The sequence below is a fragment of the Haemaphysalis longicornis genome, unplaced genomic scaffold, assembly GCF_048455015.1.
Source record: "Haemaphysalis longicornis isolate Haplotype H1 unplaced genomic scaffold, Haemaphysalis longicornis Haplotype H1 scaffold_6, whole genome shotgun sequence".
NCBI classification, from domain to species: domain Eukaryota; kingdom Metazoa; phylum Arthropoda; class Arachnida; order Ixodida; family Ixodidae; genus Haemaphysalis; species Haemaphysalis longicornis.
In genome coordinates this window covers 13,987,129-14,013,323 of record NW_027526407.1, presented here as the reverse complement: position 1 = coordinate 14,013,323, position 26,195 = coordinate 13,987,129, and the positions used below count along the sequence as shown (strand labels likewise).

Here is a 26,195-nt window from a genome sequence, read left to right as displayed (position 1 = left end):
AAAATTAGTCTAGAGTAATCGATTACTTCCCACGTTACTTTTCACACGACATTTTATTTACGGTAGCGGCGAATGTATACATACATATCGCGGCGTAAATAGCAAGGTCACCAGTAAATCGAGTAGGAAAAATCGGGACCTGCAGGTGCGTACCTTTAATTTTCGTCAAAAGGTTACTTTGACGAAGTGATTTCAGCACATCTAACCTCTATTGCACCAAGTTGTCGTCTGACTCAAGTAATCCATTACTTCTGACACGTTACGTGCCAGTCTGGTTTCCTTACTGAGTTCACACAAGGAGAAATCGAGAAAAGAAAAGCACTGGCTTTCAAAAAAAGAGGAGGGAGAGTTACACCGTATATGTTACACAGCGGCAGGCGGAACGCTGTTTAAGTACAAGAAAGAAAGACAAGGCACTTAACTTGGGTGCGGTTTGAGGAAAATCGTGCGTTCGAGTCGGCGCTAAGAGAGTTTCGCAATCTCGGGTTCCCTCTCTCCGAGATTGCGTAACACGATGCGGTGTGTCCCCTACAGCTACGCTCCGACGTCTTCGTCATTAATCGTCAAGGTCTCTGCGAATACGCGACTGGACGAAGCTATGCAGTGCGCCAAAGGGGATTCCCATGAGCGCGCAGTTGAGCCTATGATAGCGCTTTGTACGAGCAGGTGAGCTCTGGAACTGTGACGGGGCTTGAAAGAGGCTTCGAGCTGTTGACTCGTGCCATTTTTCCGTCCCCTTACATGGGACGGGGCTTCCATCCGTAATGTTTTGGCGTGCGAGCCTGCTTACAATAGCTTCGTTACAAAGCGTAGGAGGTACCGACGTCGCGGAAGACGCCAGACTCTGTCCGGTAAGTGCGAAAAAAAAAAGTTGTTTGGCCCTCTTTCGTGACGTCCGCTCGCGCATCTCTATACCTGTAGATTAGTTGTGGTTATTTATTACTTTATTTACTGCCAACTAAGCGTACGCAGGACGTAGAGACATTCGGAAATGCAGTTGTTTTGGTGGGGAATGTAGAGGGTTTTCAGGGACAAGTACCCATTACTATTACGAGTTTAATGGAGAGAAACTCTGCGGAAATATGAGGAATTGTTCAATTTGAAATAGTTTTTACGCCACTTCTTTTCTCTTTCGTTTTTTTTTCGAAACTGCATTTTTACTCGGATACAGGGAGTTCCGCGGTCGGTGCTTTTTCGCGACTTTTAGATGCGAAGAATCTCATGGTCGGGGCTATGTCCCTCCCTTGTTGCGCCGTCCACACCCCCACTGCGCAAGCTCGGCTTGCTGAACACCCGGTGGTGTCTTACCCTTTAATGGCTCCTGGAGCGACAGTGTCGCCGGTGTCTTCCTGGGCCGGCACGAGACGAGCACGCATCCCGCGCCTTCGACGTTTCATCGTCGTCGGCAGCGGCGTGCGTCGGCGAGTGATTACAAGCAGCCCACAACCATCCGGGGAACGTGCATCGACCTCATCTTCAGCAACTTTAGGGTTCATCCACTACAACAGCCCTTGACTTTACATTTCACAGACCAGAAGGCGGTCATAATCACAGCGGAACGACAACCACAGCTCGACGTCACCTACGTTGAACATGATGATGATAATGCCTAAATAAAGACGAACTCATACCACGTACAACGTCTCTCTCTCTCTCTCTCTCTCTCTCTCTCTCTCTCTCTCTCTCTCTCTCTCTCTCTCTCTCTCTCTATCTATCTATCTATCTATCTATCTATCTATCTATCTATCTCTCTCTCTCTCTCTCTCTCTCTCTCTCTCTCTCTCTCTCTCTCTCTCTCTCTCTCTCTCTCTCTCTCTCTAATGCCTCTCCACTCTAACACCCCCCACCACCCCCCTACAATAAAATTACAGCATCTTCCCCTAGGGGAACCCTGAGTAGTGTGCGAAGCAGCCATGGGGTCAACGCAATTTCCCATTTCGTAGTTCCGGTAAGTGAAAAGTCTGGTAGTTACCATGGAAACCAAAGGGTAAATATAGCTGTAGCTACGTACCTCAACCTCACGGAAACGACGAACTGAAAACTAATTGGCACTTGAATCGACCCCATGCCTGCTTCGCATACTACTCAGGGTTCTCCTACGGGAAGATGGTGTAATTTTTTTTATTGTTTCGGTTTATTTTTTTCTGGGCTTTTAAAGTTTTGTCTTCGTCATGAAGAGGTGGTGTCTAAGCTGCATTTTCGATCTCGTTCCCTCATATTTTGTTTCTGGCTTTCATTTTTATTTTTTTAGAATTACCTTGGATCAATTACATTTAATTTACACTATTGTAAGGATAAAGCGGGTGGAATTCGCCAATTACACATTTTATAGCTAAACTGTCGCGCTAGGCTCCGATCAAAGGTGCGCGCGTCGACATAGAACCACACGCGCTCATTCCAGAGCTAGTAAAAATGCTATGCAGCTCTCAACCGAATAGAGGCATCCTGGGAGAGGTTGAGAGGTTATACTGAAATTTGCCGCTAATAGGACTGTATAAGTTCACCGCGCTGCCCTTGCTTGTTTTAATTAGGCAGTTCGAAGTGAAGTTGTGAACGTAACAGAACTACTGTCTCCGTCAGATATGCCCCCTTAAGGTGGCATATCTGACGGTATGGTGAAAGAAAACGACTGTAACGCGGTAACTCTTTTTAATAAAATATGCCTAAAATTATATGAGAGGTAATTCAGAATTATTCCTGAGAAAGTAATATGTGTGTGTGTGTCTTTATACGAATAATTTTGTAAGCCACCATAAATAAAAACCCAATACATCTTCGTTGGTTTTCCATCGTCGCGGCAGTGTAAGGGTTATAAATTTTTGTGCAACTGCGGGGTGCTATACAGTTTCAGGTATGAGGTATTTGGCAAAGAATGCTTTCGCGTGAGAGCGTGAGAAGTCTGGTCGAAGTGGCGTGCTGGCTCAGGCGCTGTGCATCGCCGAACGCTATCATTGTATACGGTGCATTTTCGATAAACAGATGATGCACACGAGTGAAGATTTTGGCATCCCTTACGAATCTCCCGTAGCGTCGCGCTGTTTTCCACGAAGGCGGAGCCCCACAGCAGACTTACCCGCCGCGGTGGCTTAGTGGCTGTAGCGTTGTGCTGCTGATCCCAAGTACGCCAGTTGGATTCCCGGCTGCGGCGGGCGCTTTTATGACGGAGTCGAAAAACGAAAACGCCCGTGTTTTGGACATATCGGCGCACGTTACAGATCCCCAGCCGGTAAAAACTAATCCGGATCCCTTCACTACAGTGGGCCTCGTCGCCTGTGTAGCGTCGGCGCGTTAAACCTCGAAACAAACAAACAAACAAACAAACAAACAAACAAACAAACAAACAAACAAACAAACAAGCAAACAAACAAACAAGCAAACAAACAAATAAATAAATAAATAAATAAATAAATAAATAAATAAATAAATAAATAAATAAATAAATAAATAAATAAATAAATAAATAAATAAATAAATAAATAAATAAATAAATAAATAAATAAATAAATAAATAAATAAAACAAACAAACAAACCCACGGTCTAGTTGCGCTGGACCACAGTTAAATCTGCATGGTTTCAGTAGGAAAATAGCGGAGACATTCTAGTCTGTGTAGAAGGACTAGCAGCGAAGTTCGAGCAATGATATACGGTGACCGGGGTGCCGTCCAGAGGAGTAAACTAACCAAAACCCGTTTGTATGTAATTTGTGATTCAGCATAATGCATAGCTAATTAGCTGAAGGAAACTTGGTGGACTAGAGTTATATTCTTGCAGACCAACATAGGGCTGTCTGCTTTCCTCCCGTGGAAGCCCCTGTATTGACAGCAGAAGCGGATTCCACAAAATTTACAACTTGACTCTTAACTACGTAATAAAGAAACGTAAATGACACACCCGGCATAATGTTGAAGTCGCCCTGGCGGCTAATTTCAGTACGTATTTTTCTTAACATACTTTTATTCGATTGAGAGATATCAACGTTTGCGAGAAAGTGGAGTCAAAATGTTTTCGTGTCGACGCGCCGTGCAGACGGGCGGACGTCGACCACAGCAGGTGGGTAGCTATACACACTGCTTTGCTTTACAAATTAGGAGCCATTCCAATCTCTGACGGGGGATGACCAGTGAATCTGTACAATATGCACATTACGCACATGGCTAAATAATGTAAACTAATTTATTTTCGCATCATTTGGTAATGTTAGTGCGTTTGACTTTATGCTTGCATTAATGAAACTTTTAAGACCTAGACATTTATCCTAGCAGACAAAGACGGGTGGCTTACCGTCCGCAGAAGTTCCCTTACTGACAGCAAATGAGAGTTCCACTACCTTTGCAACTTCACAGTCAACTTTTTCCTCCTCGCTGTCAACCTATGAAAAGTAAACAAGATTCTCCATAATGGTGCTGTCGTATTAGCCACCAATTATCATATAAATGTTATTGAGAGAGCTGATAAAACAAAAGTTACAGCCCTTCCCTGCTGAGCATCCGCGATGAAGTTGTATTTGACAGAAGGTGTCTTTGCGCACGCTGAACAGAAATGCCCGGAACATCGGCCTACGTCCGCCCAGAACTCGGACCGCTTCATCATATTCAGCAGCATGGATGAAATATATCTACTGCAAAAAGATGGCAATCTGGATCGTTAGAAAAAAAGGGGGAAGGAGAGTAGTTGAGGGCGAAGGTTCGTCAAAATTTACGCCCTATTGACGAAGTGGGCGTTCATCACAAAGGACCCCGTCACGGCCTAAGCAGTGATCAGTTGGCAACATCTTTAGGGCTAGCGAATGCACTATAGTTGTATTTGGTTTGAACGCATTGAGGGCCTTGCATGATCTCAGCAAGCGTCTAATTGTTGGGTGATCTTGGAGGCACTTTGTGCGCAGAAGTGTTTATGATGAAAATTGTGTGGTTGGTAGTGCTCCTAGTTGGCCAGAACATCGTCTGATGGCATAAGCAGTGTGGTCTTTGGAAACTATAACTTCTCGGCAATAGGTAATTTATGAGACGCATTCGATCCTAAGAGCAGTTTGTTTCGTGCAAAGCAAAATCTGAAAACTCGGTACAACACAAATGTGAAGGCTGAACTGAAGGCGTAGAAGCTATTGTTTGACATCATGAACGTGAATTAAAAAAAACTTCTTATGTGTCTTACTCCGTTCTCTCATTCTATTTTTCAATGGCCACATCGAGAAACACGCAATCAAACCAACCTTCGTTTCAACCTTCCTGTTACCCACAATAATTATGGTAAACGTAGTATAGCGTTTTCCGGAGCTGTAATCTCGAATCTTCTGCCTTTAGATATTAAAACTAACGCCAATTTTACGAGATGTGTAAAAGAGTTCTTTCGTGATGGAAAGTATGTGTCACCATTGCAGCCAAGCGGAATTTTTTTACAGTGTTGTCTTCCCTTGATGTGTGTAATGTGATTTCCCACTGAAATGTTAGACCCGCGTACAATTTCATGAAGCCTTTACTGCATGGGCCCGGGTACTAGCGAGATTGGCAAAGGGCCCAGATGGTAAAATTGTATTGTATGCAAAGAATGAAATAAACTTTCTTTCTTCTTCTTCTTCTTTATTGCAGGCTGATCTCATGCGCAGATTTGGACACGACGTCGAGGTTCACAGGGTGACCACGGAAGATGGCTACATTCTGGAAGTTGATCGGATGCCAGCGAGGCGAAAGGATGGCACCGAGGTGGCTCACACCCCTGTCCTCTTGGTTCACGGGGTGTTTCTCAACGCAGCAAGCTGGGTGGTCAACCAGCCTTCACAAAGCCCAGGCAAGCCTTGTGGCCTACACTTAGCACGTCCTACAGCACCATGCGCTAGGATGGAATTCGGCACCATCCAAACTAACACAATGTCATATATCTAAGAAAGCAACAATGATGGTCGTTTCATGTACACACTAGATAGTGACATGCGATTAAGTTTTTTAAGGGGGCCTGTAATGCTCACCCAGTAGTAGCAGAGCCCGGGTATTGGATTGTCGGTTATCGATGAGATTAAACGACTATTGAATCCTATTAGCAACAGAAATGTGCCACACGTATTGCTTCTATGGCTCTCATGTTAGACCCTCTTTTTGTACGCACTCAAGCTGCCTCCAAAGCAACAAGAAATTAGGCCGTAGATAAGTTGCCTCATAATTCAAAACTAGGTAAGTGCAAATAAAGATCCAAGTCAGTGCCTTTCTCGCCTTCTTATCGTCTGTTCCTTCAGAGCAGGCCAAATTTCGGGGCCCCATTTCCCCCCACGAGTTTATCTTGCGGTGTGCTCGTTAAATCATTACGATTAGTTAGCAATGAGTCTGAACCTGCGCGCTCGTTAGCTTCTTCAATTATGTTCTTCTTTTCAGGATACATTCTTTCCAATGCTGGTTTCGATGTATGGTTTGTGAATACTAGAGGAACTCCGGAGTCCAACAACCACGAGAGCTTGGGAATGGAGGACCCGCTATTCTGGGCATGGAGGCAGGTGTCCCCAGCCACTTTGTACATCTTTTTCGCCTCTAAGAGGTGCAGTGTGTGGCGGGTTTAGAAGTTGTTTAGCGAAATATGTGCCATTTGACTACCTGGACGTCAACAGAAGGCAGCTAAGTAACTGAAACTTTGTAATACCCGTCACCGCAGTTCTCATTGTTTTAAAAGACATTACACTGCACTTAAATCTATTGTATGTTCTCCTACTGAAGCATGTATAATACAGCGCTCCAGTATAACAAAAGAATGATGGTCTTTTACACAAGAAGATTTTCAGTCTGAAAACAACAAGGGTTCAAACATCTTGTGGTGAGCTGCATGTTCTGAAGAAGAAGTCAGATGTTTCGGTATCACACTTCAGTTACACATCTCATATGTGAACAGTGTTGAAACACAAATTTTCTGCAGTCCTACTTACAGGTTCCGTGTAAGAAACATCGTGTTGGGCACGAAGTTGAGTTGAGAAAGGGCATTTCGGCGCTGAGTAAAGGTCACAGCTTGGCTAAATTAATCCGGAGCCCGCCACCACAGTGCTCGTAAAAGCTCAGGCGCGGGTGCGGCTTCGGCGAAAATAACGATCTATAGTGTTCAGGGTGACAACGGAAAATAATTCTTCGGATTTGCATACAGTCTGATGGATTTGTGTCCTTGAGTAAAAGAAAGATTTATGTAATCAGTGCGAGGTCTTCGTAGGCACCCAAGAAAAAGGAAGATTGCTGTAGATCGCTTTTTCTTGTGTCAACAGCCACCGCAATTTACAGAAAGTTACTGCTGTCACCAGCGTAGTCAGATGGATGAAAAGTGTAGCAAAATTTTGAGCTACTGATTTTGAAGATGACCTTTAACCGGGGTTGACACTAGTGTATACGCATTATGTTTGCTTTTTGGCTACTGCAAGTACTTTTAATCGAAATTTGTCCCCTAAGCGCAATGTCACCCCAAAACATTTGCCTCACATATCGCTTCGTGATATCGACCTCTATATAACCTAGACCTTAACACAAGTCAAAACACAAAAAGGTAGCCATCCTACCTTAAAAATTCCGAACTTTTTTCTTAACGTCTTCATCCCGATTTCGTGTCTGGGCACCCGCTTGTTCGTTTTTGCACAATATACATATTGGTGGTAAATGGTGCACATACATAACCAAACAATCAGTGTGGCACACACAGTGAGTGTTACATCACTCAAACAGTCTATAAACATCACCACACTCGCAACGCACCGCATTATCGCTCGTTTTTGCCTTCCACATACCTTTCAGCACCCATCACAATCAAGACATGCTTCATTAACGCCCCCACCAAGAGCTTCTGCACGTCTGAACGACAGTCACCCATTCGATAGAATCAAGTGCCGCACATAATTAATGAATAGTTCTTTCTTTCCTCACGCAATGACAGTTCACTAACCGATGGCATAGCTTCGGGCACTAAGCGTAGACCATTTCGCAAAAAAAACTTGAAATTATCAGCCTTCACTTGAGACTCCTCCCGGATCGGTTGTGCAAACTTGGTTGTTATCTTATCGACTTTTTTCTTTTCAGTTATCATGTTTGCAATAGTTTCGCTCTTCCTAGGTGATGTTGGCTTCTATTGTGTTCTTTTTTGTTGCTGTTGTTTTCCCGGTATATATTCTTATACTTTGGCGTGAGCCCCTCTTATGTAATGCCCTCGGGAATTTGAAGAGCAAACAAATGAACTGAAATGAAACAATTAAAGGGAACGAGTAGACCAAACTCATTTCTAGGACGAGCCTTTCAGACCGCTTCTCATTAAAACTTCGGTGCTACAGTTGGTGTTTTATCGATTTGTTTACGCACCTTGACGATTGCTTTTTCGAATGTTCCCTGCAAATGACTTTGCAGACGCGGGATCATATACATCTTACTCAGGGCGTGACAAATACATGCTTCAAGTATGCTTGTAATAGGAAAAAACTCGCCTGCTTGATGATCGCTACCGTATTGCGCGTACATCGTTCTTTCTCTTGACAGCAGTAACCAAAGGGCCTTTTAGAGCGCTATAACTGTCCTTGTGCTTGTCCGAAGCCTCCATTATTTGCTAGTCTGCCTCAAGTGGCCGATATATTCTGTGTTTACTAGTAACCTTTCTCCCTCCCAATCGGAGTACTAAGGCAGCCCCCGTAAACCCACTATGTAGTGATATAAGTAGGTCAAAAAATCGCGTAGCACCATTAAGCATGGGTGTCAGCAGGTGGTTATAAAATGAGCACTGTTTGATCCCTCAAGCCACACCAGGGGCGGTATTCCCGTGTTTTGTCCCTTTTGTGTCCCTTTCAAAAGTGTCCCTTTTGAGCGAGCCCTGATTGGCTAAAAGCGTACACCCGGATGTGACGCCAGGCAAGCACGGCGGAGCTATGCGCCGTGGCTACTCGGAGCAGATGATTTGGAGCAGACAATTTTTCGTCGCCTTATTGTTGGCTCGCTCGCGGAACAATAAACACATAAAATATACTCTGATACGGTTTCAGTTCTTTAAAATGCGTTTGCAAGAACAGTTACGGTATTTGAATCAAAGCCCCAATGCTTAATCGGAAGTACGTCACGATGAAAGGGACGAAAAAGGTACGTTTTAAAAAGGGACAGTTACGAGAATACCGCCCCAGAAAAAATGCCTCCATCGCCCCGCCCTTTTCCTCTCCCCCTACAATGAAACGGGTTTGCCCCCCTAAAGACGGAATACTGCGAACGCCCATACCATTAATTGAAGAGTTTACCTTCGTGGTACCGCATTGTGTAACAATAATGGAGTTTACGTTTACGCGCACACTACTTGACTGGCCGAGAGCATGGCAGCTGAATAAAGAAAACGACAGCTGCATTTTTGAAGGAAAATAAACTAATTTTAAATAAAGGGCTAGCACTTTCGCTTCAAAACAACAATGATACTAGTTTCAATGTGTAGAAGCAAAAGGGAAGAAAGAAAAAATTAACAATTTTATTTAACTTTCTGCCAATGTCTCGCTATAGGAATTGCGTCGTTATAGAATTTATTTATAATACCTACCTACATTTGTGCCTTAGGTTCGTGCTTCCGGCGTAAATGAATGTACCGGGTGCGCTTCCGCCGTTTCGCAGTTTCGACGAGATTGGAAGATACGACCTTGCAGCCGTCATTGACCACATCCTGAAGGAGTCAGGTTTCGCCAAAGTCGGCCTTCTCACCTTCTCGCAAGGCTTCACCGCGTCCCTGGTTTTTCTCTCTATGCGGCCGGATTACAACGACAAGGCAAGCGGCCAAGGTTCAGATAAGCATTCTAGATTTTATCCGAAAATACTGCTGTTTCAGATCGGGCTAGATAAGTTGAACCAGTATTAATTAATTAATTAATTAATTAATTAATAATTACTTAATTCAGCGATGTTCAGCTTGACACCACCGTGATTGACACCACCCTCCCCACCCGCCCCCACATAGGTCGAGTCGCCATCCTTGTGTCAATAAAGTTTTATTTATTTATTTATTTATAATACTGCTAACCACAATGCAAGGTGTTGTAGCAGAGTGCTTCATACATGGACTACGTGTGTATAAGTTGGGATTACTTGTTGGGATAACCTGCGATTACTTTGAGTAAACACCAGAGAACTCTCGAAAAAAACAACAGAATTTCCTGAGTACTGTCTGGAAATTTAACAAAAGTGCATTTTTCACAAGATGCGAGGAACATCGATTAATAGCGATATTTCAGATTTTTCGGAAATGTAGGTACGCATAGTCATCAACACACCAATAGAAGAAAAATGGAGAGTCTGATGCACTTTAACAGAATCAATTTAAGATTTCAAAACGAGTCTGGGATTTTCCAATGTCGTCTTCCGTAACAACGTGAGTTGTTAGGTCACTGCAGTCTACTATGGTCCGTGGAATGAAGGAGTATTTAAATACGTACATTGTTTTGGTTTTTAAATGGTACTAAAGTGAAAGCGCTTCGTTACCTTGTAGCATACCCTGAGAAAACTCAACTTAATCAGATTTTCTGCTGTGGAGCCTCCGTTTATGCAGTTTGATCATGAAAAGCAAGCGACAAATACGATTTCGCGCCAAAATTTACTTTAAGTCTGCTCTGGCAACTAACTGAGAGACCGAATGTGAGAACGTTTGTAGTTGAAGGTGACCATGAGCACCACGTTTGATTCACTCATAAGACTACTTTGTGCCAAAAAGGTGATGCAGTTATAACGTCAACGCTAAACTCGGAGGCTACATATTCGGGAAAAACAGATAAAATAGTGACGATACCCCAGTCAGTTTCTCTCTCAGGCTTGATGTCGTCACAGGAACTAGATAATAATACAGACAATAAGTCCAGCATTAAAAAACGTGACTGTGCTTAGTGGGGCCTATAGTTCCGTGTGATCGTTTCACTTCAATGCCAACAAGGAGTTGACACCCTGGCAGCTGTGTTTTATTATTTCCCCTATTACATCGCTACTGCTGTAGACTAGCCTGAAAATAGAAAACTTTTGAATCTTTCTTACATTTCTTTTTAAAAGCAACGTTCTCCGATTGCAGAATGAGGTTGATTAAGTTTCTAAAAGCCTATTTTTTAAAATACGAAAGGTGGAGTTCTGCTTTGTTCGCCCGTTAAACACCCCGGACGCTGTAGTGAAATAGCGGCCGAATTTTTTCCGAATTTTTCGTTTAGTTTGCTCCTTTTTAGGCCATCGGCCATTTTTGGTACCATCACTCAGTCACGCCTAGATCGGGTACCGAGTTTTCACGCAATGGGGAATTTATTGCTTTCGCATTCATAGTGGTGCACTTGGTGCCTCGCGGCTACGACGTGTACGGTATTAGGGCTGTGGAATAATTTGAGAGCAGCGGAATAAATATAAAAAAACACACTTGATAAAATCAGGATCTTTGTGGTCAACAGCTCACAGCTTTTCCACTGGGACACCCGAGGAGGTCTCTCTTGTGAAGTATTTACACTGTCCAGGTGTTCGACTTCAAAAACAAAATTATGAAATGAAACAACTAGGCATATTTAGGTGTGAGCATTCGCCGTCGCGGAAAGGAGGCAATCTTGTGGTCTGTGTCCTCTGTACAGTCGCAGCGATGGAAGGGCACGTTCTGTGCTTAATATCGGTTGTGGTGGTTTAAGAGTTTCGTTCGTCGCACTACATTAATGGAAATGTGCAGTTGGAAGTTCGCAGTTGGCAGTGCGGAGTGAAGGGACGGCTAATAGGGCGAATCCACATGTCGCATTTTGCCGTAGTTCGACGGTAGTCTCTTGTGTTGCAAAACATTAAAAAAATTCCCCGCATTTCCCCGAGGGGAAGAATGTGAAAGTGCGAATGCACGAGTTGAATTTGCGCGGTTCGGTAATGTTCGCGAAAGAGAGATCACACACACACACACAACTACAAAGAAAGAAAGATGCATTTATTCACAGACACCTATTTGTGTTGTCGTTGTACTTGATTGCTAGAGCGGATCTCAGCTTTGAAATTTTGTGTCAGTACTCCTTTAAGCGGGTGCATTAGCCCTTCTCACGCCCGATTCCTGGCCAATCCCCCACATGGGTATGTGCCATGTCAGCGGCCAGGCAGCGCGCGCCCATCTCCCCCCGTTGCCAAGGAAGACGAGGAGCGCGCGCACCCGCAGCTGTTGCTATGCGGACGGCGGCGGACGCTTCAGGCTCGCTTAAGAAGTGCATTCGCACTTAAAATAATCATTTCCTTCCAATGCAACTCAATACACTGATGACCTTATTATGGCAGTTCTGAAGTAGTGCAGAGCGATATTTAAAATGTTTTTTCACATTTCATTTTTCATTTTCATTTTTTCACATCTTTATTCGTTAAGAAAACGCATTTCAAGGTTTAAAGTACGTATAGTGCGATTTCAAATAAACAAAGTTGTATATTGTCTTCATGCCCTTTTAAAGTAGTAGTTGATTAGGAATACCGGAAGGTGCTCTCAATATTGTTTGTTACGGAAACAACACTTCTGTACATCAAAATAAAAAAAAAAGATAGTAATAGTGAAGAGATAAGACAATTGTTCAAAGTGATTCAGGAAAACGTGTTGCTGGGCTTGTTGGTTACAGTCTAAGAGCAAGGTCAGTACCGATAAAAAACGACACAGGAGAAATAAGACACGGACAGGGGCTACTTTTTTACTCCCAACTGTTTATCTGCAGATACCAGCATTGCACATTTATACCAACATCCAGACATGCGCAAAGAATACAGCAGCATAAACGTGCAAACACGCGTCAACAAAAGAGCTTATCTAGAAACCGCAACTCCGCTTTGAGCAATATCACAGATGTTTCACTAACACAATCGCTAACTTTCAATATTAGGCGATGCGCTTCGATCAGTTCCCTGAGCTGATTTTTGCTTCTGCCTAGTATCTTGGTTTTGGAAAATCATGGATCGCACTTGCTGCAGGCTTTGCAATGCGTTGTGAAATGTGCCCCATTATCAGTTTTTAAATTTTGCACATGCTCCCTGAGGCGGCCGTTCAACACATTACAGCTTGTCACATATAGAACTTCGTGCAAGCGAGGGGCATTTCAAAAGCAACCCCCACCCCCTCCGTGCAATCAACGAACGGCTTGTCATGTCTTTGATCACAGTTCCTCTTTTTGCTATCACAAGCAATACAAGGGTAGAGTTGGGCTAGCTTGTTCGGGTCTGAAAACACAGCAGGGATGCCGTACCTCATGGCAGCTTTTTTTTAGGTCAAGCGAAACCTTGTGAAGTTACGGAACCACTTCAGGGCGCTTTTCACTTATTTGTTGAGCAATCGTCCTAGGCCTAATACCCCTCACTTTCTCAAGGAAGTCTTCTGCATCCACATCCACGACCAAAAGCGGGAAGCAAGCCGACAATAGCCGTTGCACCTGATTGTCAAAACTACCCTGCATCATGTGGGCGCACGACTTCCGCAATGCAGATTCCAGGCAGATACTAGCAATTGCCCTCTTTACTAACTTAAAGTGTGCTGAGTCAAAAGGGACGCAGTTGTAGCGCCTGTTCGTATCTTCTTTCTTGTGTGCCGCTTTTTATACTGCATAACGAAAGTGCGCTGAGTATACTTAGACTAAACAAACGGGACACTGAGGGTACTGGGACGAAGCGCGCACTTGCAACTGTTTATTAAACAAGACAGTGAAAACTGGGGGACACGTAAAATAAATACAAGGGCGTGACTTTTCGCTAGCGCAGCAAAAACCGATAAGAACAAAGAAGGAACATGAAAGTGAAGATAATGATTGATTGATTGATTGTAGGGTTTAACGCGCCGACGCAACGCAGGCGATGAGGCGCGCCGTAGTGGAGGGCTCCGGATTAATTTTGACCACCTGGGGATCTTTAACGTGCGCCGAAATCTCGTACACACGGGCGTTTTTGCTTTTCACCTCCATCAGAAAAGCGGCCGCCGCGGCCGGGAATCGAACCCGCGACCTCGTGCTCAGCAGCGCAACGCCTTATCCACTGAGCCACCGCGGCGGGTGAAAGTGAAGATAGCAGACCTGCTTATACGACAGCAATGCGCGTAAACACTGGCGTGATAAATGTGGGAATGACTGCATGCAAGGTGATATCTTTCTCATGGTGGTGGCTCTTTTTGAATAAATTTCGTTCCTGGCTACAGATTGACGGAGTGCTAACGAACCCGTAGTTTTTTTAGCGCTAATCATGCTCTTGTTCAAAGTGCGGACGGATAGACGAACAGTTGTGTAAAGGTGATTTTTGTAAGAACAGTGAAAAATTGAACACGTATAAAAACCTTATAAAGCCGTCGTGTAAAAACCTTATAAAAACTAATTCGTTTCTACTTTCAATCTTTAGGTGAACATTATCGTCGGGTATGGTCCCGTGGCCAACCTCACCCATTTGAAATCACCAGTGAGGTTTCTTGTGCCACTTGCGGAGTCGTTAATGGTAAGTTGCCTTAAAAGAACATGCGATACTTTTCTTTGTGAGCACTGCGCCAGCGTCATTTGTAGCATACAAGTATCCTCTAGATATGTCTTTTTCCGCTAAACCCGGCTGAACGGCCAGAGGCAAGAACATCTTGCCTCTCTTCAAGCCACGTTGTCTTTCACAACCTTCAAGCTCTTGTACAGCCATAAACAAATGAAACGCGAACTGGAAAATATTAACCGGAACACACAAATAAAGCAATTTCTTTCCACTTAAGTCAAATTTATGCACGGCTTAATTACAGTAACGAAGTTGGGAAATGTGGCTTTCTAAATATACCAATAACGCGCCATGAAGGGACCCACACGAATACTATTATTCAGTTTTGCGTGTTTTGATTCACATTTTCCTTTTAGATGCGACCGCATCTTATTCACCCGCCTTGTCCCTGCATCCGGCGTCGTCGGCGTTGTTGTCGGCGTCCGCCCCTCCCCCATTCTCCTCGCCGCACCAGCTGCGCTCTCCGCCGCTCACCCCCTCTCCTCTCCGATAGCGAACACTCTCTCGCGAAGGGCATTGAATTGGATTCGATTGGATTGGATTGGCTTGGATTGGCTTGGCTTGGCTTGAATTGGATTGGATTTGGATTGGATTAAAGTGGATTGTGTTGGATTGTGCTGCGTCATAGCCGCGGCACACGCACTGGCGCCGGCGCGCCCCCTCACCGTTATGCACGCTATAAAACGCGGTGCCTGCGCCGCTCCGCTCCATCGTTCCAGCGCCGTTCCTCCGCTGTCCAACGCTGCAACGTGAACCCCCTATGCGTTGCATCTACACAGAGGTTCCCGCGAGGGGAGGTGGTAGTTTTTTCGCATTTCATTTGTTCACGGCTGTACACGCGTATATATTCTGTTACTGCTATTAGTTGAGGAGCATGCGCTTAAGCAATGTTAACAAAATAGCGCATTATTGGTTCACTATGGCTGCGGGCCAGCGATGGTAATCAGGCACTATAGTAGTACCTCCTAAGACCGAATGGTCCTGGTGAAGGATTGTCATCCGCTTGTTCCAGGCATTGCTAATGGTTCTCAGCCACCGGCCTTCAAGATTGAAGGCAAGTTGGGCGTGTGCCCAATAAATAGAACACACATAAAACAAAATAAAAAAAACATTTGCCAGCTTGTGGTGCATAGCACAGGATCAACAGGTTCTGATTGATTGATTGTAGCTTTTAACGCGCCGACGAAACGCAGTTGATGAGGCGCGCCGTAGTGGAGGGCTCAGGATTAATTTTGACCACCTGGGGATCTTTAACGTGCGCCGAAATTTCGTACACACGGGTGTTCTTGCTTTTCGCCTCCATCACAAAAGCGGCCGCCGCGACCGGGAATCAAACCCGCGACCTAAAATCAACAGGTTCTGACGATCAGGTAAAATATTAGGCGTAAACTCCTCCGCTGATAAGACATAGTGTGGTTTGTTTGTACATGTTTAGCGTCATTTTGAAGTCTAACGGCGGAATAATATTTTATCATGACTTATATTATTCCCCGCTGCTATAGAGGCCAATTATACAACGTGCAATTTCTTAATGAGCAACGTTTTTCGGTAAGTGACTCGTATACCAGTCAGGGACCATCTTAGGCTCCTCGCTACTATTCAATGACGGCTTGTCAAATTGAACGAACCAACCAAAACTAAATAGCGGATCTTGGTCCATTTGGAAACAATGTTTTTTCAGTTTATACTCGGGCGTGTCTGACTGTTATGTCTGACTTTTTAATGGGGCCGCCAGATGTAAACTGTAGCAAAGCGACGAATAAGCTTTCGCGCAAAGTGACGAAGCTTGCATGATTGCTCGTCGGAAAAGGGAAGAGCCGCGAAAACTGACGCGTTGTTCATGCATATGCGGCAAATGTCCCGGGGGAAGGCATGCGGCCTGATGCAAGGGTTACCTTTCCGTTTATACATGCTGGAAACACTATTTTTCTTCTTGTGTTGAGTCTCTCAAGGTTATCGGCAAGGTGAATGCCGAATATGATGGGTGAAACCGCCATCCCAGGGCAAAGACTCAACACGCCTCGTGGGACAGTCCGCAGATGTCTTCACGGCTTCAGGCCTTGTCTCCGGCGACCGGAAATAAGAGGACAAATTTTTTGAACAACACCCTCGACCATTCATACAACGGAGAGGATCGACATTTATGCTAACTTGCGCAAGCATAGTTACAATGATTGTTGCGGTACTTGAGAGCGGTCGGCGGCATATTATCCTAGCTGATAGGGTGATTGCGAATGACACTTTCAGTTCTCCATTTTTTTTCACCACTTAGGAACGTTGTCGATTGTAAGTTCGAAAATACTGCTTACTTTTGTCGCTGCGTCAATTTCCTTGGGTTAGAAAACTGTTCATTTGTTTCTTTTATCAAACCAAACAAAGTTGAGCTGGTGCATGTAATGGGACTCTTATTGGTGCAGGCAGTGAACGACTTTTTCACCAACGGCGGTCTGCTTTTGTCAAGCCTAGGCCAAAAAGACGTAATAGCCACTGCATGTGACAGCCCGCTCCGGGACATCTGCTACAAGCCATTGGCAACCGTGTTCGGAATGAGCTCGAGCCAGCATAACAGGGTGAGAACAAATTCCTGCTTCTTCGGACTAATATAAACGTTGCCACAGTTTCGCAACTGATCGGCGAAAGGTAGAACTTCCATTGCGCATGTGACGCGTGGTGTAAGAGAAATGAACTGGCGATGCTAAATAATGCAATTATGCGCGTGGGGCGTGACGTGGGTAGGCGGCGGGCCGACGATAGACCTATCGTTAGGTGTAACGGCGTCATCGTTGTTTACAAATCACGAACACAAAATGCTGTTTTGTTCGATTTGAAACAATCAGGCATTGGTATCTCACTTAGCCGCATCCCGGTCCCGAAAGCCATTTTTATCGACAAAAAATAAACGCAAAAAGTATAGAAAAACTCAAATTTCGCGTCACAGTGACGTAATATGGGCCAGATTATTATGCGCAAGCACAAAAACATTTATCAGTGTCTCAACTACACGTTAGCATTCTTGTGTTACGGTCAAATGGAATGAATCGCACAGTCATACTCCTTGGCAGTGGCTGAGGTTGCACACAACTGCGCAAACAAGATTCCGTGACGTCACTCGCCGAAAAGTGGCTGCGTAGTCGCCACTGCTTCATTTGTTTTATTCAATATCTCGAATATTGTAGCGAAAGCTACACTACGCGACCTCGCGCGCTGTTCGCGGGGTGACCAGTTTTGACCTGGAGAGCTAGAGGCCAAACCATACTCCTTTCCGCAAGCGCCGGGCACGGAGCAGCGACCCGATCGCGGGGAAAGTTGGGCGGAGGAAAGAGATATGCTTATTCTTTAATTAAACCAGTGTGAACTTAAACAAAAACCAAGGAAATGTAACGCAAGGACAGCCGCTGGTCTAAAAACTAAAGTTTATTATCAAGAAGGGTGAATATGAACACTTCACACAAAACAATAAAAAACACTGCGCATGAGCCAAAAAAGGTTACAAAAGCCACAGTGTAAGGCAACTAGATAGACACCGGATACAGTCAAGGCCCACGCAGATATGCAATCTCTTAGGAATGAAGACACACGCTTGTGTGGCTGACATACATGTCTGCTCTTTCTGCTGTGCGGAACTCTTCCATAATTATAATTTCGCGGGGCGTTTGTTAATAGGGTGTTTGTCCCCTTGCAAATAAAATTACAGCGGCAGGAAAATTAGGTTTATATACGTGGTGCTCAGTACAATGTGAAGAAAGATGGAATGATGGGAGTCCCTTTAATGAAAATTCATGCTCTCTCAAACGCACGTTGATACAACTTGGATTCAACTTCCTTTGTCTTCGTTTCAGTTTGCGCTGGTTTCATCCAAGAATACATCTTCCCAATTAGCCCAGCTTGCAACCCTTCTGGCGAGAAATAGGCGAGGATAGAACGGAGACGTGCGTGGGACCCGGGTCGCCCACCTGGCAGAGGAAGGCGAGGAGGCCGCCGCAGCAGCGATAAGCGCGCTAACCAAAGGAAGGCCAGGAGGCCACGGGCGGCGCAGAGCCGTGTGCGATGGAGGAAGACGAACATCCAGCTGTGGCCCCTGGTGCAGCTGCGAGCTTAAAAAACTCCGTGAGGCGAAAAAAGATGAGGAATAAGCAGTGTATTCATTGCAAACATGTCTGTATATCATTGCGAAACCACATCTCGACAACACTTCCACAATGGACCTAGCCAGGGCAGCCAAGCTATCGCTATCAACTAGGGTTAACCAAAGCTAAACCACAGCAATTTTTTGTTTGAAGTTTGCGATGAAATCGGCACCATTGGTATTGCGACAACGGAGTCGTTAATAAACAAGACTTGCATTTTGTTTTCATGGAACCGTTAGGAAGTCAGTACAAATGCTGGCGGCGCAACGGGAGAGGAAGGCGCGGGTCGCGCCAGATAGAAATGGGCCGGCGACGGCCTGCCACTGAACTTTAAAGGACAGGTTGTCGAAAAAATGGTGAAACCTGGCAGAATTTCCGGAATATCGCTCGAATGTGTCAGATCAAATCGTAAAAAAATCTCGCACACATAGCGCAGCTCACCTAGGCTATCGTATCCTCCCACGTAAACCGGCGTACGTGTATCAATTTCTGGCCCATGGTGCACTATATCTTGTTAGCATTAGTTTGTTAAATTTAGGGGTTTGTTAAAGCAAGGGTAATTTATATATGAATCACATTTATTTGTGCTCTCTTACTTAATGCACTTTGTAACGTAAGAGGACATTGAAACGGAAATGCTTCGTTTTGTTCTGCAAAGGTATCAGTGCCCACTGGCTTGCGGTAGGTGGCGAAGGGGGCCGCGGTGTGGCCCTCCTTCCTTGCGAGAAATGCAAGAAACAATGGACTCGACCTATCCATAAATGGCGACTAACGAAAAATAATATTTTTCGCAAGATACGCATTCACCGTACAGTGCTTCAGTGTAAGGTCTTACCAGTACAATTAGAAATTTTGCTTATCGGGAAAAATTAGAAAAAAATGAAAATACTTTAAAGTACGACATTATTCAAAACCAGAAACAATGAATGATGTCATTCTTTTGCTATGGAATTCTTGTTTTGTTGTTTCTTTTTTTTTCCTTTCAAGTTTTTCTTTCCCATTTTGTTGGGGAAGGACCCCTACTGACCTGGAAATAAAATCCCGCATACGCCACTGGTAGTATCTATAGCGCATCTCTGACATGGTTGCTGTTTCTACAATTGGTATTCTGAGATCAGTATATTTGGACCGGTCGCAAGAGACAGTTTATAGCCTATGAGAAAGCATAGGCGGTTACCAAAGTCTGCGTTTTTAGAGAAACGAGAAAGACGGGGTAATTTTATTTTTGTCGATGCAGACGAGGATTCCCGTGTACGTCGCGAACATACCAGTTGGGACATCCAGTCAAAACGCCCTTCATTATACACAGGTATGATTACTTTACATTGTAATGTATGCGGATGCTTCCTTCGGAGAAGTGTACACAATAGCCTGAAAAATTAGTCACCACGACAATAAATGTAAAAAATGAGAAATGTAGGTCCATGACGTTTGAAAAGTTTGTTTCTTCCTTTAGTCCTATTTGTTGAGTGCGTAAACTTTTTTTCTTTTGCTTGAGTTGAAAGCAGCGAGTCGTGTAAGTACACCCATGAAGATGCCGCTCGTCAATTTAGTGCGAGCGTGAAGACGCGGCTAAAAACAAATGTGTTAAATAATTTAATTTTTCTGCGTCTTGTTTGGAAGCTAGAGCGGCAATTTAAACATGAATTCAGACAGTTCTAATCTTGCCAGCTCAATTCCGAGTGTTTAGTTGAGTAATACAAGGAAGACGTTCAAAGCAGTGTAGAGAGCCAATGTCTTAAATAAAAATATGTCACAGTAAAAATTTTCGCGATATGAACACTTACGCAAACCGAAGCCAGTAATCTAGCAAATAGCATGATTTGGTTTTTGTAACTGAACCTTAGTTCGTACCTGCTGAAAAGAGTTCGTTCCTTTTGTTCAAAATAAAAAAAAACATTTTTTTTTGTTTAACCCACCGAAACTCACCCAGGAAGATGAGGCATGCCACAGTGGAGGTCTCCGGAATAACTTTGACCACCTGAGGACTTTTATTGCGCGTAGAAATCTCGACACATGGGCGTTTTAACTTTTAGCCTTCATCTGAAAAGCAGCCGCCATTGCCGGGATTGAACTCGCGTCCTTGGGCTTATGACCACAACGCTTTAGCCGCTGAGTCACGCGGAGGGTGAAAATCGGTTTGTTCAGTAGCTACACTAGACAAATAATCCCCAGGTTAACATCTGTTAAAGCATTCCCGTAAAATTATGCAACTTTTTGTTAAATATTTATAGCTTACTTGAGTGACGATGTGTGTATTGTAGAAAAACATTGTGCTTAATGTGGCCTGTCCATCTTAGTAAATTTCTGGAAAAGACCCATGCAGCTATCTAAGGTGAGTCTTTACGTGCTTATATCGACCTGTATTTTTACAAAGTCTGAGCGAGACGTTGGCGAATTGGTAGGAGCTGGCAGGTAGGAGAATTGGTAAGTGAATGCCGCGCTGTTTGCCCTGCGAGCGTTTATCTTTCAACGTGTAGGCTCTCGAACCATTGAATTAGATAAATAAAATTTGTGATTATTCCATTCTAGCAAAGCAGGGCGAGACCGTCTCCACATCAGATAAGATAGCTTGCATCGCATTCAAAAGTAAGGGAACGGAGTAAGTTTATTGAGGAAGAGTTGTGAGTCAGCGCTCGTCCTCAGATTTCTTCCTCAGTCCTTCTTCTGTTTGCTCCCTACCACTTCCACATGAGCAGGCAATGAGTTTTACAGATCGACTTCAGTCTTATCTCAATAACAAAATGTGGCTCATCTTTTCTTTCAGTTGTGCAGGAAGCAAGATTTCGTCAGGTTTGACCACGGCAAAGAAGAAAATCTTGCTCGCTACTCACAGGTATGTGCATCATGTTGTTGGGCGGACTGGCAGCCAGATAACTATAGGATGATTTGTCAAAATGGTTACACTAATGTACGTCGGAGGTTTTTAATGAAGTGATTTCTTCACTGTTGATTGTTTGGAGGTAAGCCTACGTATCATTGTCGTCATACGTTTTTGGCTTGGTGGTATGACGCATTACTGTGCCTCAATGCAGTATTTCTTGACGGCTTTGAAAAAAAATTGTCCCGAATCCCTGCTGTAAATGTGGACTGTGAAGCTGCAAATGACACGGACAACGATTACCCATGCGGTGTCACATGAATTCACACACGTGGCTCTACAAAGAGTGAAACTAGAGACTCTGCCAGCCGTTACCTGGGATTCCCGGTGACGGGGTTCCGAACGCAGCAGCATGGACAGAAAGAATACGTGTTTCCAAGGGTGTGGAGGAGGGCGGAACGTACGGCTATGGCGTCATCTCTCTCACCGCCTCCCCCTCACTGTTGTTTCACGTGTAGCCCACAAAAAGCGTCCTCCATCTCCCCAAACGCGGAATTCAAACCACCGTCTGTCTCACCGTCTCCACGTGCGTCGTTAAGACGACGGGTTCTCGCTCCGCTTCTATTCGGGCCCAGGTTTGATCCCTGGAGGTGCAAGTAGTTTGTTCGGGTAGCCGGGGTGTAGCCAGTAGCCATTAGTAGCCTGGGATGTTTCTTTGTGTAGCCAGTAGTAGCCTGGGAGTTTTCTGCTGACGCGGACACGGATATTTCCTTCGATGGTTAGAGGTATGCTGCTTCGCAGTAATTAATATTCTTTAAGGAAGCTTGGTTTTATCTTTACATCGTTTATTCGTTCTTCGTTGTGTGCAAGAACTGTAATAGTTATCGTCAATGCGATAGTTACTGCGGTACTAAAAAATACCCGAGAGATACGTTCAATGTGGCTCAGAAATGTATATATTGGGCTAAATTAAATAGGTAGCAGCCCCGGGAAGAAATCGTTAACTATACAATACAGTAAATTTTTGCACCTGTGGCATTGTTTTGGTTTAGCTTTCCACAATTCGGTGGAGTTATGAACCCATGACAACATAGAAAATTCGGCGAATGACCATATGGATGCCTAAACTAATTGGTAGCATTGATAGTCCTTCACTACGGTGCGCCTGATGGCCCTCGATTTGAATTTCCCTATTATGACACGTATTCATCCTTTTCTCTGTCCACATAGTCTAAGAAACACAAATCCAATTGTTTGTAGTAACGAATGTATTGCTTTTCAGGCAACGCCACCGGCCTACCCGCTGGAGAGGATTCGCGTTCCTGTGGCACTGTTCAGAGGTTTGGGTGACATCTGCGCAGACCCTGAAGATGTCGAAGATTTGAGTCGAAAGCTGAGCGATGTGCTCGTTGCCGACTACGTGGTTTCAGACCCTGAGTTTGGACATTTAGATTTTGTATTCGGCATCAACGCCACAGACATTTTGCACCGCCACATGGTAGACGTCCTGTCTAGGTACACATCGGTCAGTTCATATTGGTAAAGCGCGTAATATTTATTTAATAAATTATGGTCTCTTCAACAATTGTTCAAACAAAATGGACAGCAAAAAGCGGGTTTTTTTGACGCCATATTGTGAATTACACTCACATTTCTTCAAGGGATAACGAATCTAATAAACTTCACATAGTTAAACCAACTATAGCAGAGGGGGAATCAAGCAGACATGGAGAACGCCTCACAGGAGTTGTTTTATGTCGTCTCCGCATTGGACATACACATCTGACACACAACTTTCTTCTGATGAAAGAGGGTAAATCGAGATGTGAGGAATGCGACGGAGAGCTAACAGTAAACCACATCTTACTCTTGTGTAAGAAATTTGAGGTCCTGAAAAAAAAAAACATTTTAGGCTGTTCTGCAACGAACACATTCAATTTCACCTGAGTACTTTTAGGAGAAAACACTCCGGTTTCAATTTCCCCCGTTTTTACTTTTATAAACGAGGCAGCGCTTGTAAACAAATTGTAACGTGTTGTAACAAACGGTTATTATACTCAAATACACAAAACCTTCTGTTTGGCGCTTGATAGCCTCAGTTGCTTATGTGCCATAAGACACAACACAACACAACTCGTATTTCCTATTAATTACCCGTCTCTCTACCATTCCATTGCGGCTCCTTGTCCAATACGATATTTCATGTGTCATTAATCCCTCTCTCTTTACCCTCCTTTCAACCAAGTCACATTGCGTCGGAAATTCCAGTTACAAAGAAAGCTCGTTCCTAGATGTACCTATTCGGTGATATGGTAACGATTCAAAAGGTTGTTTCGACGAGCTTATGACAACTTTTCCGGGATTTATGGGGTAGCTACGAGCGGTCTTGTCCCCATGACCACTGCAGTGATGCCAACATCGCTTGCCGCAAGGACAGCTGCAGACAGATCACATGCCATAAGCTGCAGCAGAATGGCGAGTTGGGCTAGTTGGTGTGATTGCCCGATGAAACCTTCAAAAAGCGCAACACTGAGAAAACGCGACACAAACAAAGGGAACACATGACGAGCGCTTCCAATTGTGTCGCGTTTTTTCAGCGTCGCGCTTTTTGCCAGAAGGTTGACTTTCAACGAGGTGAGTTGAAATAAGGTTAGGGAACGGGAAAACTACTGCTATACCCGCTGGGCCATGCATGGTCATTCCCGGTAGAGATTAAGCGAAGTACTGAAGTGATATCCGTCGGAGACATCGTGTGGGACAGGCGGCCGGTTAGACAAGCCATAAGTCGGAAGTCGGAGAACACCAGTGGCTGGCGGTGTGCGGCCGCAATATTTCGCGACATATCCGGCATAACGGCAAAGGAAACAAATGGGGCGGTTGTCCCGCGTTCTCCAGCCATTGTTAAACTGAGGAGGAGGCCGAACAGGAGGAAATGAGGTCATCGGTGGTACCGGGCGCTGATAAGATGGTGCGGCCTGACGTGGAGAGACTCCCATGGTGTCAGCACACGTCATAATCGGCGCCTGGGTCGACCGGGCGACAGTTTCTGCATACGTCATCGGCGCGGTTATCGCAGTCATGTGATGAGGATCCACAACGACAGTACGCGGCAGGTCTTCAGCTACTTGCTCCTGAATCACCCTCCTGAGTGTCAGCACAACAGGGTACAGAGTCTCCGCAACGCAAGGCAGCAGCTGACGAGCGACTTTCTCACGGACAAGTTCCTTTATGCGCGACAACAAGGACGGGCTTTCGTGGTCACCGATCAAACTTGCTATAATGTAGTCAGGAGCTGAAGGCCGCCGCGTGAGGCTTCACTGTCCCCGAAGCTCGTCGAAACTCTGGCAAAGGTTTACTACGTCAGCAATTGAACGTGGGTCCTTCGCCAAGAGCATCTGAAAGGCATCGTCGTGTATACCTTTCATGACGTGCTTGATTTTATCAGCTGCGGCCATGGATGGATCGACACGCCTGCTTAGGTCCAGAACGTCCTCGATGTAATTGGTAAAAGTTTCACCAGTTTTCTGCGCACGGGTGCGCAAGCGTTGCTCTGCGCGCAGCTTGCGCACGGCGGGACAGCCAAAAGCTCCAAAGAAACGCGTCTTTTACTCTGACCAGGTGTCTATGCCCGTTACGTTGTTATTAAACCACGTCTCGGCGAGTAAAGTTAAATAAAAGCCCACGTTGTTGAATGTCATCACATCATCCCACCTGTTGTGTAGCTCACGCGTTCGTACGCCGACAACCAGTCCTCGACATCCTGGTCTTCCGCTCCGCTGAACTTGGCAGGATCCCGTTGCCGGGTCGCGCCAGAGCAGATGATGGTTGGGGCCGGAGGAACTACGGGAGGGTCAGGTATGACCGTAGGGATGGTCCGACTGCGAAGTTCCAGGGTCGGTACAAGGACTCCGCACTCTACTCCAAGTTGTAAGGGGGTTTATTGGTGCTCAGAAACACCCAGGAAGCAGTCAGAAAGCCAAGGGCTGATGCCGAGCCAGCTGAACCTCTTCTTCAGAAGCTCCTTCTGATGATGATAGATGAGGTGTGCTAAAAGCATGGCAGTGATGATGATCCGCGATAGTGAATGGTAATGACGTTGTCAGGAATGTCCTGTAGTTTTCGCTGCACCGAGTTCAAATTAGTGAGCTTTTACTGTATCAGTAAATAGTTTGAGCCAACGTTATTGGAGCAACGATGAGCGTGTGAGCAACGTTACCTATAAACGTTGGTCTGTAGCCTGATATGAAATCGTTGATTTTGCAAACAATTTTCACTTCTTTCTGTAGCGAATTTGTACTAGGAACCTTGTTCAGCTGAATAAAATTTTCAATTTTTTTCAACATTTTAGTTTTCTGCAAAATAGTATAGCCAGGTTGTAAGTTCACTGAATACCCTTACCGCCAACCTTCAGATAACTTAGCGTAAATAGACCTGGTGCTACCAGTAATACAGAAACATTCAAATGAAAAAAAAAACATCCGTGTGTAGAAGTTCTGGTGCACGTTGAAGATCCCCAGGTAGTCATAATTATGGGGTAGTCAAACCTGATAATTTGAATTCAGAAAAACCCCCAATTTGCTGTGGCATTTTTAATTCGCGAAAAAGCAGGTCATGTCAGCCTTTTACTGGGAAAGTTTCTCGCTGCAAGCAATTCTGCGTGTTCGCTGGGTAAAAAATCCACCATGCAAAAGTAGCCTAAGGTGCAAAAAATACCTAAATGCCCTAAACTAAACTAAAAAATACCCAAAATACCAAAATACCAAAATACCAAAAAACTAAATACCAAAATA

The 26,195-nt window shown here is 44.7% G+C and overlaps 1 protein-coding gene across 3 annotated transcripts; it reads left to right on the top strand.

Annotated features, from left to right (window-relative positions):
• The first annotated feature begins 524 nt into the window (after nucleotides 1–524).
• On the top strand, nucleotides 525–25,726 carry LOC144142254 (gastric triacylglycerol lipase-like). 3 transcript variants are annotated; one of them, XM_077673618.1, is made up of 9 exons: nucleotides 530–851; nucleotides 5,590–5,788; nucleotides 6,367–6,481; nucleotides 9,592–9,742; nucleotides 14,323–14,415; nucleotides 16,875–17,027; nucleotides 19,822–19,893; nucleotides 21,352–21,420; nucleotides 22,688–25,724. In XM_077673618.1, the coding sequence occupies exons 1-9, from the start codon at nucleotides 765–767 to the stop codon at nucleotides 22,946–22,948; spliced, it is 1,200 nt and encodes a 399-aa protein (XP_077529744.1). In that variant the 5' UTR covers nucleotides 530–764; the 3' UTR covers nucleotides 22,949–25,724. The 3 variants fall into 3 exon arrangements, with proteins under 3 accessions (XP_077529745.1, XP_077529744.1, XP_077529746.1); XM_077673620.1 differs by having other exon boundaries at nucleotides 743–851; nucleotides 5,607–5,788; nucleotides 22,688–25,725; XM_077673619.1 differs by lacking the exon at nucleotides 19,822–19,893 and having other exon boundaries at nucleotides 525–851; nucleotides 22,688–25,726.
• The last annotated feature ends 469 nt before the right edge of the window (nucleotides 25,727–26,195 follow it).

Excerpts from the sequence above, each read along its gene's own strand:
- LOC144142254 (XM_077673618.1), top strand. The coding sequence starts at position 765 with ATGTTTTGGCGTGCGAGCCTGCTTACAATAGCTTCGTTACAAAGCGTA. Across the intron at positions 852-5,589 it reads AAGACGCCAGACTCTGTCCG|GCTGATCTCATGCGCAGATT; the intron begins GTAAGTGCGAAA and ends TCTTTATTGCAG. Across the intron at positions 21,421-22,687 it reads ATCTTGCTCGCTACTCACAG|GCAACGCCACCGGCCTACCC; the intron begins GTATGTGCATCA and ends ATTGCTTTTCAG.